This window comes from Paralichthys olivaceus, chromosome 16 (genome assembly GCF_024713975.1).
Source record: "Paralichthys olivaceus isolate ysfri-2021 chromosome 16, ASM2471397v2, whole genome shotgun sequence".
NCBI lineage: Eukaryota > Metazoa > Chordata > Actinopteri > Pleuronectiformes > Paralichthyidae > Paralichthys > Paralichthys olivaceus.
The window spans coordinates 15,516,273-15,537,464 of record NC_091108.1 but is presented as its reverse complement, the minus strand read 5'-3'; the positions used below and the strand labels follow the sequence as shown (position 1 = coordinate 15,537,464).

General features: G+C 43.4%; 1 protein-coding gene across 1 annotated transcript in view; it reads left to right on the top strand.

Moving 5' to 3' along the window:
* The first annotated feature begins 2,658 nt into the window (after positions 1-2,658).
* ephb3a (eph receptor B3a) overlaps positions 2,659-21,192 on the top strand; it is a 31,487-nt gene continuing 12,953 nt past the window's right edge. Inside the window, exons 1-9 of the mRNA XM_069511329.1 lie at positions 2,659-3,200; positions 9,587-9,651; positions 11,735-12,407; positions 14,391-14,546; positions 16,939-17,274; positions 18,497-18,621; positions 20,135-20,291; positions 20,445-20,553; positions 20,847-20,899. Coding sequence (XP_069367430.1) covers positions 3,137-3,200; positions 9,587-9,651; positions 11,735-12,407; positions 14,391-14,546; positions 16,939-17,274; positions 18,497-18,621; positions 20,135-20,291; positions 20,445-20,553; positions 20,847-20,899 — 1,738 coding nt within the window. The 5' untranslated portion in view covers positions 2,659-3,136. The remainder of the gene's footprint in view (positions 3,201-9,586; positions 9,652-11,734; positions 12,408-14,390; positions 14,547-16,938; positions 17,275-18,496; positions 18,622-20,134; positions 20,292-20,444; positions 20,554-20,846; positions 20,900-21,192) is intronic.

The following is a 21,192-nucleotide window of genomic DNA, read 5'->3' as shown; positions in this document are numbered from 1 at the left end:
TTTTTGGGATGCAGAGAACCCATCAGTGGTTTCAGTAGTGGAGGTTGACCCAAGCCTGCTGGGAACTGAACTGTAGTTAATTAGTGCACAAAGCCCTGGGGACAAAAGCAGGTCCGGGGGTTGTGTTGATGGGGGAGTTGCTTGGAAGTGGGGGGTATGTGTGAGTGAAGATTTCTTGAGGGGGGCCTTTTTCGGGGGAAACTTTGTGTCTCTGTGTGTGTGTGTGTGTGTTCCTGCAGGAGGGAGTGGGGTTTGGGGATTGTGGGTGTTTGAGCAGTGGGAGTGGGGACACACAGACAGATGAATTAGCAGTGTGAAGGGGATCCTTGTCCCTGAGCTGTGAGCTGCTACACACACACACACACACACACACACACACACACACACACACACACACACACACACACACACACACACGCACACGCGTACAGATACACTGCTGGAGTGACAAAGGACAGAGTGGGTCTGGGGGAAAGAGACCAAAAAGAGACGGGGATGGCTAAAAGGTCAGAGTGTAGCATGAAGTAATGAGGACAAGCAGACTGTCGAGACACTGCGTTGCATTGAAGACATCACTTTGATAAGTAGTAGATTGTATCACACAAACACACGGTCATGTCTCCATGACTTTAAGGGACATAACATTGAAATTACATTATTTTGGAGACCTGAATCATACCACTACCTAAATCTAAAACTAACCTTAACGTAAACTTAGAATACGCTAGACTTTAATTGTGAAATGATCAAATTGTCTATTATTGTACTATTATTATTTTGTATAATTACCATCAGTGTGATTCAGTTCAAAACAAAGTAATATTGGTGGATGTGCTTTAGTTAAACCAACTCTTTAAATTATTGTTATGATGCAGTAAGCTGTCAGCCTCATATGAACCCTCAGGAACCCGCAGGAGGCGCTGTCTGGGGATTATGATCGAAGCTCATATTGACGTGGTTCGCCAATGTGACCACAGTCCATTTAATGCCAGGATTGATCTGTGCTGAGTAGCTGCGGCGGCTACACAACAGTGTTACCTGCTGCCGCTGGCACACGCACACAGACACAACACACAACACACACACAAACCATCCATCCAACCAAGCACCCAGCCATTAAAACACCCATTCCATCCAACCATCCAACCATCCAAACAATCATTCAAACAACCAACCAACCATTCAAACAACCATCCAACCATCCAAACAACCATCCAACCATTCAAACAACCATCCAACCATCTATCCAAACAACCATTCAAATAACCATCCATCCAACCAACCATCCAACCATCCAAACAACCATCCATCCAACCATCCAAACAATCATTCAAACAACCAACCATCCAACTATCCAAATAACCATCCATCCATCCAACAAAGCATCCAACTATCCAAACAACCATCCAACCATCTATCCAACAACCATTCAAATAACTAACCATCCAACCACACATCCAACCATCCAAACAACCATCCATCCAACCATCCACCCATCCAACCAATCATTAAAACAACAATCCAACCATCCATCCATCCAACAAAGCATCCAACTCTCCAAACAACTCTCCAATCAACCAGCCTCCTCTCTCCTCTGCCTCCCTCCCCACACTCACCCCCTCCTCCCACCAGCTGCATCAAATCAAATACACACATCCAGGAGAGAGACGGTAGTTTGCTTCAAAATAAAAGCACAAATGTCTATTTTTAAATGTTTCTCTTAATATAAATTAACAATAGACCGGGCTGGTATAGTCACTATCGTCAGTGAGGTCACAACCAGGCATTTTCGCGGGTGATGATCTGTGATACTGTGGTGACATCACTGACAGGCATGAGGTCACCTTCAGTCCATGGACGGCGGAGCAGCTGCTGGCCTGGGTGACTCACCTTGACCTCTAATGAAGATTCATGTAAAGTCTGTTTTCATGTGATTATATTAAGTATTTTTATTTCACAGTTGATGATATAAGCTATTTTCTCTAACTTTACATGGGACGATATTTAACTTTTTTCCACATTTGACATTTGATGAATTTTATTACTATGACAAAATGTGTTTTTTTTATCCACATATTTGCCTTTTGGTTGGATTAATTGACTATTGAGATAAAATAGCTTAAAATTAATTAAACTACAGCTTCATTAATTTGCTTTTCTTGATGCTTGAGAAATAAATGAGTTGGTCTGTAATTCCCTGGTGGCATGAAAAATCCATGAATTATTATTCTAATAAATGTTTTATTATTCACTTGTGTTATACCGTATTGATAGGTGCTTGTGTCTCCTAACCTGATTTTAACATCTGGTTTTACTTATTAACGTGTTTATTTATTAAAAATTCTGTCTTCAGAAAGATGTTGTGAAATAAAATGTATTATTCTTGTTAAGTATTATTTCTATACTGAAATAAATAATAATCATAATAAACCTTCATTCCACCCACTACTACAGATAATAATAATAATGATGATAATAATAATAATAATAATAACAGTGGTGCTAATTATAATAAATATAAGATGATGATGATGCTGATGCTGATGATGGTGATGATGATGACATTATTTTGAAAACATTGAGCGGAAGCTTGGTGTAGATTACGTATGCATTGACTGTGTGTGAGAACCCCCCCCCCCTCTCTCTCCTTGTCCCAGTGTTGCCATTCCGACGCACAACCCTCACGGAGGAGCAACAGCTACGCGGAGTTGTCCAAAGTGTTGCCCGGTGAACCAGCCTCTCCCCCGGACACAGGTCGCCGCTCCATCCTGCTGCAGCAGCCTCTGCGCCGGGCTCAGAGATGCGCCCCTGGACGGAGGTTCGGCGTGCTTGGATGAAGTGAGGGAAGAAAGGGAACGAGACGCAGTGTAGCGCTCCTGTCACAGCGGGAATAACGGAGCCCGGGAGAAGGCGGCGGCACAGAGAAGCGCTCGGTGATATTGAATGTTTGGAGGATTTCTTTTAAATTTTGCTTTGGTTTTGTTGGAATGGGGCGGCGAGAGCTCCGGTGCTGAGCTGAAGGCATGAGACCGAGGAGAGGAACAAACAGCGGGGCTGCGGTGCTGTGAGTCTCCATCCATCCACACGAAGGGTCCAGTCTACACACACCTTCCTTCATGTTGCAGACGCCTGCTCTATGACAATGGATTACTTGCTGTGGGTGTGCAGCCTCATTGTCCCCGTGGTGCTGGCTGTAGAAGGTATGTTGATATTTGATTTTTCCATTACCACTTCTGTCTCCCATCGACGAACAATGGGCTGGATGCATGGATCAGAATTCAAACTCTCTGTTCGCAGAAATAAATCCTCATTCTTCATTAATTGAACTGTATATATACATAAACCCAATATATGGGAGAGTATGGATATGTATTCCTATGATTGAAATCATTCTGGGATCAGTGCATCACGTCAGTTTAAATAAGCACACTGCAGATTTGTGGAATTAGATCTTTAAACAAGACTCCTTTCATCTTATGTTAAATTAAAGCTGCTAATACTAATAATAATGATAATGACATGCTCTGTTAAACAGGCAATTCTACAGAGTATCAATTTGCTGTCTGATTATAATACATGCACACATGTATCAGCACGCCCTGGTGTGTGTGTGTGTGTGTGTGTGTGTGTGTGTGTGTGTGTGTGTGTGTGTGTGTGTGTGTGTGTGTGAGAGAGATATGACATCCCAGTGCTTCCATTGCGGATGAAGGACTGCCCTGTTGCTATTGTCCCCTGTTGTTGTCACACCCACAAGCTGAGCGAGGGTGCCCACACTGATATTCCTCCCACCCCCAGGTTAGATCCACAGCAGAGGGGACAGTCGGGGGGGGGGCGTCCCTCCTCCACAGTCACTGTAAAACCCAAACACACTGGCTCCTCATATGATGCATGTCAAAGCATTGAGACCTGCTGTTGTGGTTCAGGCATACCAGTGCTGTGGAGGCTTCAGCACACAGCAGAGTGGATCGCTCCCGGACCCCGAGGCGCCACAGGGACACACATGTGAAATATATTAAATGACAAGTGTGAATGAAAGGTCAGTGGCTTAACAAGTATGCAGCCGTCCCTGAAGCTCCCTCCATCATCGAGGGAGCATTGCTCCAGGGGGAAAAGCCCACCCTCGCCCACCACTGCCTCCGCCGCTGCTGCATCCCACCCAGCAACTCCTCTCTGAGCTGTAGCTACACACGTCTCTTGCCTCACCTCCCTTCTCTCCCTCCCCTGTCCAATCTGCCTCTCCTGGACCAGGGCCAGCCCGATCCCTCATCAATTCTGGTGTCAGCAAGTAAATCAATGCAGCGGCAGCAGCCCTCCAAGTCCCAACGGGCTCTCACGGCAAGATGATCAGTCCTGTTTCCCCAGCCTGCACCACTAACTGTTACTCAAAGCTCAGGGGTTAACTAATGTTTGTCCTCTGAGGATAAACACGAAGGGAAGATCATCAGATGGGTTTAAATGACGGAGAAAAAGGGAGGCCCCCCTTTTTTTTGTTTCAGTGAGTTGCATGTCGTTATTGAGCTGCTCACTCTGAGGATCTCAACACATGGCTTGAATCTGATTTTTTTTTTTTTGCCTGGCAAGAGTTTGCACATGGATGATGCAAGCTGGACTGCAATTAAGTGTGTGCTTATTTACAAAAGCTCCAGTGATGACTTATCTCCAGTTCACACCAACACACTGCAGTAAAAGCCTCAGCAACTGTGACACTTTTATGCTGTATTACTTCCATTTACAGTCAGTGTTTACTGTACTCTTATTTTAAAAGCTCATAAAGGAGATGGATGACCACTCGGAGAGCATTCTACACAATATTCTATGGGCTGTATGTGCGTGATGGTTGGAAAAGGCAATTCATTATTATTTTCATATTAATAGAGGAGTTTCTTTTACATTTTTCTGCTTCCTATGCATGAGAATATCAACATGAGTCATAATTTGATGCCTGTAAAATCAGATGCTGCAGAGAGATTGAATCAGGTCATATTGACTTGTTGAAAAGCTGCTCATCAGGTGTCAAACTGAGCATCGCACTCATCTTTGATTTTATAGAGAAAAACATCCAAATACAAATGAACTCTGAAGTCATTTTTTAGTGACAAAAATCTGAGGTTCTCTTTTTACATCCGTTTACAGTCACAGGTTTTATCTCCCTTCGATCACTGATGATGATGTTGGGCTGTTAATATTTCATATGTTTGCTTGTTGGCAGCGAGTGTCTGTGTAGTAGAAGGCGAGGCCTTCCTTTCATCATACAGCACACAAAGTGAATAAAACATCAGCATGTGTGAGCTCCCATGAGCGCTCAGAGAATTCAGAGTTGTGTGGCATTTTGGCTCTGGCGGGTGATCAAAAAAAAAAAAAAAAACAGCAAATGCCATGGGTGGTGATGCTCTAAAGTTCCCACTGCAGCATTGTTTTCTTACCCCGGGGGCAAAATGACTCCACCGTTTTATGGGAGAGGAGGGGAGATTTCTGGTTTTGAGTTATAGCACCGGGGCAATCTCAGAGGCATTGTAAATTTACAGTGGAACAAATGGGATCTTTTTCAATCTTAACTGGTCTCTGGGATTTAGTGAGTTGACGATGAAACACTTTAGTGGTGATGGTCGTATTAGAACGAAAACCTTTTCCGTTTGAGTGAATCGGAGTGAATCGGAGGCATCGTGCACCTAATGATGTTGAACTCTCCAGCTGGCTGACTATTTCTGTAGGTTAAGAGAGTGAAGCGGTTTTCAGACATGCACTGAAGTCTGGGTATTTTCTTGTAATTTTCCTGAAGGGCTGATGGAGAAACAGACAAAGATGTCAACTCAGAACGACATTGAGATTCAAGAGCTTTTGGCAGTAAGGGCTGACACCGGTGTCGATTGTGCTCTAAACAAAAACACACATTTTTCCGCAGCAGGATTTATACGTCATACCGTGCCTCCAGCATGATCTACCCAGGCTCAACCCCTCGACTGAATGTTCCGGACATTTGACCATTTTTGTGACCCCGTCTGACCCGGACAATCTCCTGCTGCGTTCCTCACGTGTTAGGGTTCACACAAACTCCTGAAAATAAACAGAAATTTGGGTCATTTTCCAGAGTTCATGTCTGAAAATGGATTATCTTGATTCTGAGATAACGTGCCTGGTCTCTCATGTTAAGAAAAGGACTGGGCATTAAAACAATATTAATAATTATCACAAAATAATCTGTATCTCTCTTTCTCTCTCTCTCGACCTCAGATTTATCAAATATTAATCAAGTGTTTGTCATTCTCTTAACATAAATGTACAACCTTCAAGAAAATCAGTATTTAAACTCCCCAGAGATAATAATGTGACATTGATCATGATAATTGTATATATATTGTCCAGCCTTGGATAAGACTGGGGATAAACATTGTAAAAGTATTAAAAGATTCATTCAAAATCTCTTGCTCCACGTGGAGGTCAAAGGTCAGTATGCAGTATAGCACCTCTACAGCTGCTGGGGATTCAGTGTCTTAACTCAGGAAGGCTTCAGGGGGGTGAAATCCTGTTTATACCGGGGGGCTTGAACCCAGCTTTTACAGACGGTCACCCTGCTACCCTCTTGCATGTGCCTTGTGGGACGTGACGCCTGTTGAATGGAGCATCAGCTCAAACCTGTGGTTAGCTGAGGCTGAGTGGTTCTGTCTCTGTTGCTTCTGGGCGCCACGAGAGAAGAGGGATGGGGGGAAGAACCAGATCAGACACTCAGGGGAGAAACTGGATCCATGGATCAGCAGCAGCAAGTAGTCTGGGAGTGTTCAGTCAGCTGTGTGCCTCCCAGGGCCGAGTGTAGCCAAGCAGAGACAACAGCAGCTGATTTCTCTGATTAGTTGCTCGACTGTGGCTCAAGTCGTGTTAATCACTAAAACAACCTTGTTCACGATCATGACGAACATTTGGGCTTGACAGCCAAAGTTATTATCTGCTGTCGCTCATGTCCTCATGCATGCAGATATACAGTAAGAGGGAGAACGCTTTTACAAATGAGGCACAAGTCTATTTTTTTTTCTAAAAGCTGCTTTATGCATAAATATTACTCATTAAATAAAATGCAGAAGTAAATGTCATTTCCATTTGCAAAAAAGATGAAGGCAGCCACTTTGTTTCCCCTTTTTAAAATCAATGATTTTTACTTTGTGCGGCACCACTCATCTGTTTATTCCAGCCCACTTTTCATTTCCTAAAACACGGTTATTTGCATTTAAAATATTTCTGTTTAAGGCCATAAATCACCTGCTTAACCAATGCACGATTCCTGTTGCTCCCCATGAAGGAATGATAAAGTGACTATGAGTTCATGGGATTAATTAATGCTTAGTGGTTCGTCACTTAATGAATGTTAATTCAAATACTTCAGACGCTAATATGCCACCAAATTAGCTGGGATGAAGTCAGTTTTCAGATGCCATGAATATATTCAGTTTGAAATCATTACTGTACCTACTCTCATGAAACCAGCAGTGATATGCAAACATGTACATGTTGCTGCATGACCAGTCAGTGATGGTGGTTCATGGTTTGTCTATTTAAACATTAATAACCCCAGAGAGGCTTCATCGTTTCTTAATGGTGAATATGTGAGACGCCCTGAATTAATTTACCTATTAAATCACCATAAATCAAGCTGTAGTTTTTGAAAAATATGTTTGTTTTCCTTCGTGTCAAACGTCAGATGAGAAGATGTATACCACTCTCATGTCTGTCATCTTCATATAAAGCCACAGCCAATTAGCTTAGCTTAGCACAAAAACTGGAAACGGGGAAACAACTAGCCTGTCTTTGTTTGAAGGGGAGAAATTACAAATACTAGTAATTATACTGACTTAATTTTTTCTTTAATTTTCACAAAAATCAAAATTTCATCAGCATGTCACATTAGCTGTTGATACTAAGTAGAATTGCCAATTGAACATTGACTTTGTAGATATGAGAATGGTGTCAATCTTCTCATCTAACTCTGGTCAAGACGGCAAACCAGTGTATTCCCCACAATGTTTAAACCAGTATTTTATAAAAAATTATTAGGAGGAATTATAAAATTTTTGATCAGCTCCTGACCATGTTGGACCATAACCAGCCAAACGAGGAGCATATGATAAACATATGTAATTTATCTGCCACTTCAAATAGCAGTTGTCACATCCTGCTTTCATTTACACACAGACAAGCTAATTTGCCTGAGAACTAAGAACGAGGAAGTTTCCATCTCTTTCTTTTAGTCGTAGCAGTAACTGCAGTGTGAATGTGACCACATGAAGCACTAAAATGAGCTTTTAATTAGAGTATGATTGCTGCCTGTTTGCAGTCTTTGGTGAGATTCTGTCTGCTCTCCATTGCACACAGTTGAAAAACCGCAGTTGTATTCTATTCAGCATGATGTACAGATCACAATTCATTATCTGTCATCTTCTAAGAAGAAGAAAAGCCATTGTGGTTTGTCTAATGAACACAGAGCACAGATTGTAAACACTGCAAATAGCTCGAGCTCAGCAGCTACAGATGGACCAGTGATCCACTCACTCAATCAAGCAACTTTTATTATTTGCACGCTGAAGCCAAGGACATGCTGTCCCGTGTCTGCATTGTTTCTTGTCTTTTAGAGCTAAACATCAACCGTCAACGTTACAGGACCAGGACAAAGCTGCTGTTCTTCACAGGACATGCAATTTGTTTGCCCTCTCGCACCCTCGTTTAGCGCTGTTATCAATGACTTGCGAGCAAATGGTGCACAGCAGGCGCCGTGTCATTGAGGCTCCATGAAGAAAGTGTAATTGTTGCAGTAATTATGTGCTAACAACAACGGAGCGATCAGAGCTAAACACATCCACAGCTATATACTGAAACCCCAGAGAGAGGAGCCGCCTCTTCAGAGGTGCTACAGACACCTCTGGACCACCACTCGGGTGATAACTGATTGACAAGCTGACACAACAATGCTCATTGATCCTGCTGTTTATTCTCGGCCTCTCCTCTGATTGTGTGTCGTGCTCACCTCGCTGCGAAGTCGTAAAACAGGCAGGGGAAGAAAAGATTGCTGAGATCAAACGTTAACTCAGACATGATAATTGTCAATCAAAAGGCATCACTTTTTTTGAGGGGTGTAAGCCTCCCCTTTAAATGTGTTATATTATTAAATTTCCCTGTGCTTATTTGATCTCACTGCACCAGTTTTCACTAATGGAATATTTCCCACTAAAGACATCTTGGAGGATACTTAGTTCTTAGTTCCACAAATTAATATTGAAAGAGGTGCATTTGTGAGTGCCAAACCCACACACACACACACACACACACATGGAGAGAGAGAAAAAGCCTTAATTAGGCGTCATCATAAATATGCCATGCCAGTCAGCGTTTTCACGAACAGTACTGTAGGTGGAGGTTATGAAAGAGAAGGAAAGTTTTACCTGGATCCTTTGTCTCACAGGGGGGGGGGACTTGGATATGTGTGTGTGTGTGTGTGTGTGTGTGTGTGTGTGGTCTTTAATGCTGTGCACTGATCTGGTTTTTCTTCCTCACACCAGTTAATTTGTGTGTGTCAAACCTTCCTTCTCCTCTTACTTTGCAGAAACTCTTATGGACAGCCGGTGGGCAACCACAGAGCTGGCTTGGACCACATTCCCAGAAAGTGGGGTGAGTTTGAATTTGTGTGTGCATGTGTTGAGTTTGTTTTGTGTTCCCTTTTTTTCTCTTTAACAACATTTGTTCCATTTGCTTGTTAATTGAGCCCAGTCTGCCTTGAACAGAACACCTCCTACTGTTTTATATCTTTATTTTTGCTGTGTATGTTTGCTTTCTTAGATACTAAAAAGCAAATGACAAACATACAGTGTGACACTATGTACAAGAAATCTAAGATTTTTTTCAGCATTAAAATGATGTAAAGGGCTTAAACTGTAAAAACAAATCTGTGCATCTTCTACTTTAAACAAACAAATGAGCAAACGTGCAGATACACAAAGCAAATCCCCACAGTGTGTCAGGACTATAAGGTAGGCTCTACCCTGCACGTCTCCCCAGGAGAGAGCGCCAGATAATTGAAAGCATGTGTCTCTGTCTTTTATAATATGTCCCCTAGAGTACATTACAGGCAGGAATTAAGGTATTCAGTTGATACCCCCTATAGGAATGGTGAGAAAATAAAACAACATGAATTTGACCCGGGGCTAACAGCCTGACAGACCTCCCCCACTCCCGGCCAGTGTAATTTGTCTTCGCTACGTGAGCGCAAAGTCAGTCAATGGAAATGGTGGGTTTCCATGGAAACGATCTTCGGCAGCCCCGGCTCCTTCCCTCTGCCTCTGAATGGCCGGCTCTGAAAGTCCCAGCATCCATGAAGTCATATGTCAAGGCTGGTGAGGCAGCCCCTCTCCTTGCGCCTGACAATCCCATACGTTCGTGGGGGCCAGCAATTATCATATTTGTCAGGTAGTGCATCAACGTGTTGCTAGTGATTTACGACGTCTAATGCTGACTCTTGGGCTCATCGTTTGGGAATAAATTGTGCAGGATCTCGCAGACATGGGATGAGTTACGCATTATTTTCTTCACAGTTGAAATAATCAATTTCTGGGATACTCATTTGTTATGGAAATGAAGTATTCAGTCCAACAGGGAATAAAAAAAAATAAAAAAAGATTGACTTCTCAAAGGGTTATTTCCTAATGTACTAAATTTATTGACCTATGAAGCCATTTATCATCCGCTCTAATCTTACCACATACAAAGAGCAGGTATGGCAACATATAAAGCATTGGCATGGGTCAAAGGCAGAAGTCATGTCATGTCATTCTTTTAATAGCTGTTTTCAAAAGACAAGTCCACCAGATATGTTAACCACCGTGAATGCAGACATCTCTCTCAGGTTTGACGTGTCAGCTTGAAAGAATACGTGTTATATCAGCATCACCTTAAGTTGTCAGGAGTGCTTCCACAGTGTGATATGCTGACAGCAGTGCATTTAGATTGCCATTTTAATAAATAACACACTTTTTGCATTATACATGTGTGAGGAATGTTTCCATTTAAAATGTACAATTTGATACCTTCATTCTCTTAGCTAAAATAACAAATTTAGATGTTGTGGAAACTGAATCTCCTCCGGAGAAACCGTTTCAATTGCCCTGCAGCAGTAACACTGAGCTCTGTCTGCAATTTGTTTAACATCAGACTTACCAACAACCTCCCTTTACCAAACTCTTACCAGCAGCAGGACTGTTACGAGACAAAATGGATAAAATGAGTTTTAATCAAGAAATCTTTTCCATTTCTGGTCTGTAATGATTGGAATTTTCTGAACGTTTCATGCAATTAAAAGCATTTTAGTTGCAATTATTCCTTACAGTCCTCATGTACACAACTGTGTCTGTGTGTGTGTGTGTGTGTGTGTGTGTGTGCATGTGCCACATGTCTTGTTTACATCAGATGTGGCTTCTCTGTTTTGAACGTCCTCTATGCTCGGATGGTTTGCATAAGGATTCACTGCATTTACCATTACTCAACATTAATTAACAACATATTGGATAAGTGACTTTCTACTGTAGTTTAGCAGCTTCTGAAAGAGAAGTAGAACTGTGTCCCTACATTAGATAGTAAATTCAATTTCCTCTCATTTTATACTTCAACCTTCTCTATTCTGTCGCCATTGTCTTAATCTGCCATCTGTCCCTGCTGCCGTCTGTCCCTTTGTCTCACTGTCTCTTTGCTGTGTTCACAGTGGGAGGAGGTCAGTGGCTACGATGACTCCATGAGCCCAATCAGAACCTACCAGGTGTGTAATGTCCGACAACCCAACCAGAACAACTGGCTGAGGACGGACTTTATACCCCGCAGGGGCGTGCTGCGTGTCTACGTGGAGCTGAAGTTCTCCGTCCGTGACTGCGCCAGCATTCCCAACATCCCTGGCTCCTGCAAAGAGACCTTTAATCTGTTTTACTATGAATCGGAGGGGGACACAGCTACAGACACCAGCCCTCTGTGGAGGGAGAACCCCTATGTGAAGGTGGATACTATAGCCCCAGACGAGAGTTTCTCTCTGCTGGAGGCAGGCAGGATCAACACCAAAGTGCGCAGCTTTGGCCCCCTCTCAAAGGCAGGCTTCTACCTGGCGTTTCAGGACCTGGGTGCCTGCATGTCTCTCATCTCCGTCAGGGTTTTCTTCAAGAAGTGCTCCACCACCATCGCCAATTTTGCCGTCTTCCCAGAGACAGCCACAGGGGCAGAAGCAACCTCCTTAGTGATCGCTCCGGGGGCCTGCGTGACCAACGCTATGGAGGTGTCCGTCCCTCTGAAGCTGTACTGCAACGGGGACGGCGAGTGGATGGTTCCCGTGGGCTCCTGCACCTGCGTCGCTGGCTTTGAACCCTCTGCAGACGGCACTCAGTGCCAGGGTATGTGTATTTAACAGACATTTGGACTTTTATTTAACCAAACCCTCTTTATATGCTCAGTGCAAGTCACCTCAGTCTGTGCCCTCTTCTCTGCATTTATTGTGTGGCTCTTGAAGGGGGGGTGAAGGAGGGTGGAGGAGAGTATGAATTAATGAGGTGTTGCAGAGTGGAGCAGCATACAAATATTGTGAGAGCAGAACAGGAGGGAGAGAAAGAAAGGCACAAAATAGAAAGGTGGTAGATTTGTGTGAGGAAAATGCAGATAATAATATCCAGAGAGGAGAGATATTAAGAGAGATAGTATGAGTTAAGAGGCGTGAATAGCCAAAGAAACGCCGAAGGATGAGAATGAATAAGGGTGGGGGTGGTGGCACAGGAAGTCAAAGACAGACAAGCGAAGCCTCCTCTCACCTGGGCGTGAGAAATAGTGTCTAACATGCGCTTGAGAGCTCATTCGTTGCCATTTGGCGGCTCAAGGTTAAAAGCTTGCCTGATAAAAACTCTGTAGGGCGTCTGCCAGCGGTTGTGATGAGGAAGTGTAATTTCCTCCGAGGCCTCACGTTAGTTAATCTACAGATGGCCACGCTCATTAACACCATTCAGACCAACGTGAGCCAACACTGCTACACCAACATTAATCACTCAGACGTTTCATTTCTTACCCCGGCCTCGCTGCTCGCTCGCAGCCAAACGCTACATGAGATGGAGCGGGGGTGAAGAAGAGGAGAGACAATAGAAGCTGGAGGAGAAAGGGAAACATTAGTGTATGAAAAACAGCAAAATCAGTGTGTCCTCCAAGGAGGTTGCGTTGGATTGAAGCAAGACAGTGGAGGGATTCAGGACCCACTCGAAAAAGAAGCAAGGAAAACAAACAAATAAAAAAATCACAACGCACTGTGTAATAGATGAGAAATAAATCAGATCACAGAGTCTAGAGCCTAAAGGTCTTGGTGAATTATGGGAGGAAAAATAAAGAACATTTTCATCTCATCTTCTTTGGCTTTTTTATTGCATGGTTTCAGAGCTACATTGTCTGGCCATTAGCTCTGCTGATTTTCCTAAAAGTGCCATTGTTGGGAATTAGGGTGGAACTTGAGTTCAAACTGAAAAGACCACTTAGCCTAACTAGTTAATCATGCTCTCTCCCTTACTGGCTGCCTTTTACGAGCCCTCATGCTGACAGGACAGATGTTTGCCAGAGACCCCACGTTTACACCACCAGTCAGGAATGTGGGAAACAGTAAAACGCGGTTCTCGGGAGGCTGATATATCCAGACCTTTTGCTGCTAATCCCCTTTATCTGAATCCTTCTTTAGTCTTGGCTTATGTCGGTTTATCCTTAAGACTCGATATCAGCCGATCTTCTACGTGACACTTATTAATTAAGCGCTTGGACACATCATCTGAGATTAACTTTGTATATTCTCCAAACAGCTCCCCTTCAGCTAATTTATGTCCAGTCTGATGTCCCTTCATTTGCATTGATTTATTAACTTATTATGGAGCCGATCTGCATGCATGTGGCGGGCTTGTTTGTATTCAGCAGTGCGGTTTGGAGAACTGAGGACTGAACAGACACTGATTGATGGGTTTAGGGTGTATTCCTTTTCTCATAGGCATTCTCTATCCCAGTTTGTCTTGACAACAGCTATCTCCTGTCAACACACTATCTTCCTCTCCATCCTCCTCTTCAACTTGAAACTTTGCTGTCATCTTGACTCTTTTTTGGGGGGAGATTAATGTCCCCTGGTCAAAAATGATGAAACTAACACCTGATGCTTGAGTGTTCACCAATTTAGTATGCGTACAAGTTTTGCATGTACCCAACAGGCAAATTTTTTTGTTCTGGGACAGAAGTGACACCCACTTGTCTTTTAGATGCGACACAGCAGAGTGCGTTTTTTGTTTTGTTTTGTTTCGTTTTGTTTTTGTGTTGTTTCTCTTCTTATTTTCCTCTATATTTTCTCTCTCTCTCTCATCCAGCTTGCATCCCTGGGACCTTCAAATCTAAATTCGGTGAAGGATCCTGTGCTCCCTGCCCGTCCAACAGTCGCACCAGTGCACGAGGAGCCAATATTTGTCCCTGCCAGAGTGGTTTCTACCGCGCTGACAGCGATCCTCCTGACTCTGCCTGCACCAGTAAGTCATCCTCCACTGCACAGACTAAAAACAAGTAAAAAGCCAGTGTAAGGCTGGACTGTAAATGGGCGTGTTGAACAGTCGTCTGTTCCTGTTTTTAAACACGTATAAAGCTTCCATGTTGGTATAAGCTTGTTAATACAATCTTACCGAATGGCAGATTTTGTCTCCGTTTAGGCTGCCGAGTGTTTTCACCCGGTGTTAACTTGACAGAACACCAGCGGTCTTTGCTTTGACTGTGCGTATTCGTGCATTAGCTTTTGGCAGGCAAGTAGAATTCGGCCAACACTTGACACCGGAGCTGAGCATGTACAGCAACAAGTCTGATTATGTTACTGTTTGGGCCAAGTCATTTTAAAAGAGCAACGTCCAATGGTAAAAGTCTGACGCTCGGCCGGCTCTGTCACTCCCTCACACGGTGCCTTATTCAGTTTGTCAGGGAAATTTGCGTTTGAAGGGCTTCCCCCTCTCCCACCGCTGTCCAGACAAAATATTCACATTTCTAGTAGAGCTCAAATAATTTACGGGAAAATATCAGAAAATATTCATATGAATCAAATCTGAAATTTATTTTCCTTTAATAGATTACCATATTTCTTTATTTTCATTTCTATGTTTTTGATTTCGTTATATACCAAAATATTTATTATTTTATTGTTTATTGTTTTTTACAAAATTGGTCATAATGGCCTCTACAATGTTTGTTGGTTCTTATTTCTTGATTTAGATATATGTATCATAATTTGTAGCAATATCTGATTGAGCAGGTGCTACATTGGTTTGTATCCATCCATTTTCTGATTGAGCAGATCGAGCTGCTCTCTTGCTGAATCTTATATCATGTACGGCAACTGATGCAAAGTGAATTTGTTGAAAAAGGGGAACGATGTCTAGTATTAATTTTATAAGCTTTACAGGAAAATGACAGTAGTAGAAAGTAGTGAATCATGGAAACTGAAAATGCTGTCTCTCAATTATCATTAACACTCACTGTTTCACTGATAATATCTAAGAATACTTTTATCATCTTTTGAAATATACAAAAAGCTAAAGTATCAGATCAGTTTATATTTTCTTTTAAAAATATATGAGAATTCAGTTCTTTATTTCAGCTTCATGACATATGACACATGTGCAGCTGTGTGTCAATGTTTGAAATGGAAATTGTGCTGTGGTGGTAACCAGATTGGTCTGGTGCTGACCGCAGCGTCCATGCTTGTTTTGCATAGACAGGCCTCTGAGAGGAGTCCCAGCAGTTGTGCTGATGGAGAGGGACATGTGCTGTCTTGACCGCGTAAAATCACCCCCCAGGGGCCTTTCACCGCGTTAAATGACACACATGGCCCGCAACTGTCCTCCCCAGATCCTCGTCACAGGAACACTGTGGACTCTGACATTGACCAGTGCACACAGACAGGCAGGCAGGGACACAAGCACCACCTTCGAGTAAACACACACACACACGCACACACACACATGCACACAAGCCTGACAGTTCTGTCCCTGCGGACTTTCAGAGCTTGTGCCAAGCAGCCTGTGCTTTGTGTTGGAAGTGGTGAGTTGCGAGAGAGAACCTCGGCCAGTCAATGGCCGGCAGCTTGGACTCAGCGTGTGTTTCAGATGGTTGTCCAATTAGAAGAGCCTCCACTCTGAATTGTGTCTGCCCAATTAGTGAGGACAGGGCAAGTGAAACTCGGCTCGGTGAGCCGACTGAGGAGCTGAACTCAGTGGACAGACAGTTTCAGCTGTCAGACTTTCTCTCTCTCTCTCTACTTTGAGACAGGTTAGAGCCCCTCTCTTCTCCTGCTGTAATAGGATGAAAAGCACGTTAGCTGAACCAGTCTTTGTTGCCTCCCTCTGCCGTTATCTAACTTTGTCCAGGTTTCTAATACTCTTCACTCGAAAATGCCGTACTGCCTATTGAAACGAGGTTGCCTTGGGTTATACTGAACTAGAACATGCATTTCTATCTTGGGTGGATTAGCCAATCTCTACCAGCACCGAGAGGAGATATACATAGAGATGGACATGAGCTACAACTGTAGAGCCGTACAGCATTGTATATTCATTTAAGCAACATTACTTAGTGATGAACAGTGAACAAGTTGAGCTTATTCTCCTGTCACCGAATTCCTTGATTTATTTATTTGCACCAGGAAGGATTTTTCCCAGTTGTTGTGTTCTGACAAGTTTCCATGCACAGTTTTGGGACTCGCTATGCAAATAACACATCTATTTGTGTAAAAGTATTGTGTAAGAAGAACTGCACTGCATAGGGAACATGACTAACACCTCACTTATGTGTTTTTCTTTTCTGCCTGCCTACCTTCTTAAACACCTACGTATGTGTGTGTGTGTGTGTGTGTGTGTGTGTGTGTGTGCAATTCTGCAGCTATCACCTCAGCGCCTCGCAATGTTATATCCAGTGTGAACGAGACCTCGCTGTCCTTGGAGTGGGAGGAGCCCGAGGACACAGGCGGGAGGAGCGACCTGGTCTACAACGTTGTGTGCAAGAAATGCCTGAGGGACCGGAGCCCCTGCACACGCTGTGACGACAACGTGGACATCGCGCCCCGCAGGCTAGGGCTGAGGCAGAGGAAAGTGGTGGTGAGGAACCTGCAGGCTCACACGCCCTACAGCTTCGAGGTACAGGCTGTCAACGGGGTCTCCGGGAAGAACCCCACCTCCCCCAGCTACTCCACAGTCAACATCACCACCAACCAAGCCGGTTAGTAGAAGAAGATGCGTCAATGACAGTGTATGTGTCCACAAACCAAGTTCATTTATCAGGCGGCTCCAATCAATAACGTTTACCATCAAGAGGAAGCAGGCTGGTTAGTGGAGCCTACAGTCAATGCCGGTGAGAGTCAAAGAGCAGTATCAACACCAACAGCAAACACTGGTGAACGAGCTCAGTGAGAACAACAGATGGAAAGTTCCAGTGAGAGCTCTGCTTCTCGGAGCGACTCAGACTACATCCATATTGCTACGTTTTCGTTTGAAAATAATCCCTGTCAGCACAATCGTTTTAGATCTGTATCAGTTCTAATCCCTGTCCATACTAATACGCCTGAACGCATATCACATGACTCACGTACACTGAGCATGTGGTTGCCAGTGTAAGTAGGAAGCATTTGGTTGTTAGTTGGAGACTGTTCCCTAATAAATAATCTTCTATACATGCAAGCAGTAACAAGTTCAAATGCAGAATTTAATTGCACAGCAGCCGTAAGCCAAGACAACAGGCTCAGCAACCCTTGTTGTGTTCTACACCAGCACCCTGCTAATGCTGGTTGTTTTCTTCTGGAAGAGGATCATGTCACTAGTCAGCGAAGTCTATGTCGTGACCGACCGTGTTCTGTCCAGACTAAAACACAGCCCTGAAGTTTTCAAACTAAACTGAGCTCAGTGACATGTCAAACTTCTCTGTTTTAGTGGCTTTAACACACCAGAGGAGTATGGACGGCAATCGCATCTGTAGCAGAGTCTATGAGACATAGCTGTGTGGATGTAGCCTTAAAGCGAAGTGAGATAAAATGTAGAGGACATGTTATGTCTCCACTGTCAACCAGAAGCTCACTGACAATGTCACCTTTCAACATCTCCACTTAATATTTGCATCATCACCATCAACCAAACTGCTCAGCACCTTTCACAGAATGTAATTACTCTCCCAGTTAACCTGCACTTAATCCACCTTACTGCAGTTTATGGACCCAGGACAATGACTATCAATTGAGTCACTTTCAGGCCTCACAAATCAATAAGCTGCAGAGCAGTGAAGGTGAAACATGTACTGCTTCTCTTAAACCGTTCTGCATGAAGTATGTTGAATAATAATTATCTTACTGGGATGGTTTGTGTCTTTAAAAGAGCAACAATTTTGGCAACTCAGAACACAAAGTGCAGGTACCAGTGTCATGTAAACTTCTCTGGTGTCCGACCCACAGCGCCTTCAGCAGTGCCTACCGTCCATCTGATGCGCTCCACATCTGACACTCTCAGCCTGTCGTGGCTGCCCCCAGAGAAACCCAACGGGGTCATCCTCGACTACGAGATCAAATACCACGAGAGGGTAAGCTCTAACTTTTTAGTTATATCCTAAATGTAGGTCACATTGCATGCTTTATGTTCTTTGAAAATGTTCTTTTCCAACAATTTTACGGAATAGTTCAGTGCCCATGCTTGGCCTGTGGTAATGCTGGTTACTGATAACACTGGCTGCAGGACTCATTCTGCTGAAACCTGAAGCTGCACCTCTGCTGCTGCACAAAGAGCTGGTCACCTGCTTATTCAAAGCTCGGTGAAGCTAGAATGTAGAACCCTAATTCAGTTGTCACTGTGAACGCACTGGTTCTCGGCGCCAAATTCAAAGCTGCTCTTCTGCCCTTAACAATACACATGTTGAGTGTGAAGCTGATAAGATGGAGGGTTTTTGAGACATGTGTTCTCCATTCATCCAGACAGACAGATGGAGATTGGAATTATACATGGATGTAGAAAGATTTGATATTAATATGTGCAGGGAGTGGCTTGGTAGACTCTAGAAGCCTCTATTGTTGCAGACTATGTGCTTGTTAAACTCAGCAACTGGTGATGTAATGTGTCATTGGTATTTTTTTTTAAAGTTATTGTTTCAGGCATTTTTTGCCTCATGACAGTGTAAGTGCAGAGACAGACAGGAAAGCCAGGGGGAGATAGGGGATGACATCCCCCCTTTTCTGGCCCAGGCTGGATTCAAACTCAGGCTGCTGCAGTGAGGACTCAGACTTAATGCTACACAGTCAAGCAGGTCAGCTACCAGAGGGAGCCCCTTGTTATTGGTATTGATAGAATTTCAAGCCCTGCTGATTAAATATATATTTTACAACCTTTAATAGTAAAAACCTAGACCATAGAATTTGTGTGTGGGTGGCTGTGTGTTTGTGTTTGATAAAAAACAGTCAACTGGGGAAGAATTGTCAGATTAAGGACAAAAGCTGTTTTCCCATTAGGAAAAAGTCCAGAGGTTAAGGCTAGGTTAAGGTAAGACTCAGGCTTAGGTATGTAGATTTTATTGTTTGAGGAGGTCTTAATTAATACATCTAATTCACAATGGCCACAAGTGACAATAAAGGAAAGTAGTGCAAAAAGAAAAAAGTCATAATTAACTGGCTCTTGTTACAGAGAAATTAAAAATGGAAAAACTAACCACCACAAGCTACAAGAACAGGAGCTGCTTAACCTCTCAGTCTATTGAAATGCTTAATTGTATTAGTCCTGAAATGAACTTTTAATATTGTAGGTGTAAGATTGTTTCTCAATTTTAAAAATTACATAATGAGAGAATGCCAACCTCTGAGTCAATTGCTCCCTAGTAAAACATCCTGAAGAGGCAAAACTGGAAAAATACAAATATCTCAGAATGAAAAAGAGACAGACGAAGATGGCTTTATTCATGCTTTAGTGGCAGCAACATATTAAAGTAGGACATTTTTTTCATATTCAGGAGTAACCAAAAAATTGGTTCTTCACCTACAAGCCACCTGGAAATGATCAAGAAACATCGGCAACTGCTGCATTAACAATCATTTTTATTTGTATGTCAGGGCCAGGCAATGTCGCACACAGTAACTGCCCAGCACAGCTCAGCCAAGGTGGAGGGTCTGAGGGCCGCTACACCTTATGTGGTGCAGGTCAGAGCTCGCACTGTTGCTGGATACGGTCGCTACAGCAACCCCATGGACTTCAGCACCAGCCTACACAGTACGTACACCCCCCCCCTCTTGGGAGTACCAGCTTAATAGTTTTTATGTTTACTCTAATTGGTAGCCCTTACATGCACAACCAGGCCACCTTTATTTCTCTTAAACAGGGTTTCTGCTGTTATTGACTTATTTGTGTGTGCGTGTGGTCCAGGTGACCCTCAAAAGTCGGTGCAGGACCAGCTGCCTCTCATCGTCGGTTCGGCCTCTGCAGGTCTGGTGGTCATTGTTGCCTTGGTGGTTATCGCTGTTGTCTGCCTTAAGTAAGTGTTTGATTTTTTTATTACTGACAGCCTGAACTGCATGTTTCATTTTGTTAGTTAGGCTCTAAACAAAGAGGCTCATTAAACTTTAACGTGCTTTCAAAGTGCATACACTCACTCTTGGGTTTCAAAAAGGAGGAGAAAACTCACAGAGCCGCTCTGTGAGTTGTTTCTTCCTTGGCAGTCTGAAGTTTTCACGTGATAGTTAGATATTAGTTTTAATATGCTGTACCTGGAAAGGGTCAACTCTGATTATGTGAATGTGACTTTGTTTATGTGCTGCTTGTTTACAGGAAGCAGCGCAGCGGCTCCGAGCTGGAGTACACTGAGAAACTGCAGCAATACAGTAGGTTCATGTGTTCAGCTTGGGAACTGTGTCCTCTGTGGTCATGCTCGTACAGTTAATCGACTGATTCAATCAATTATCCAATCACCTGATCGAGGCAGGAAATCAGTTCCCCGTTTGTTCAGAGGAGGTCCCGACCAGACAGAGCAGCTGAGCTGACAAATACCAAGCACACAGATGGAGAATGTCAGCATGCAAATATAATCACACCAGAAGTGCTAAATGTGTAGCATGTGATGCTTACCATGGTCACTGTCTCAGTTTGACATTTTCGCACACTTACAGATGCTTTT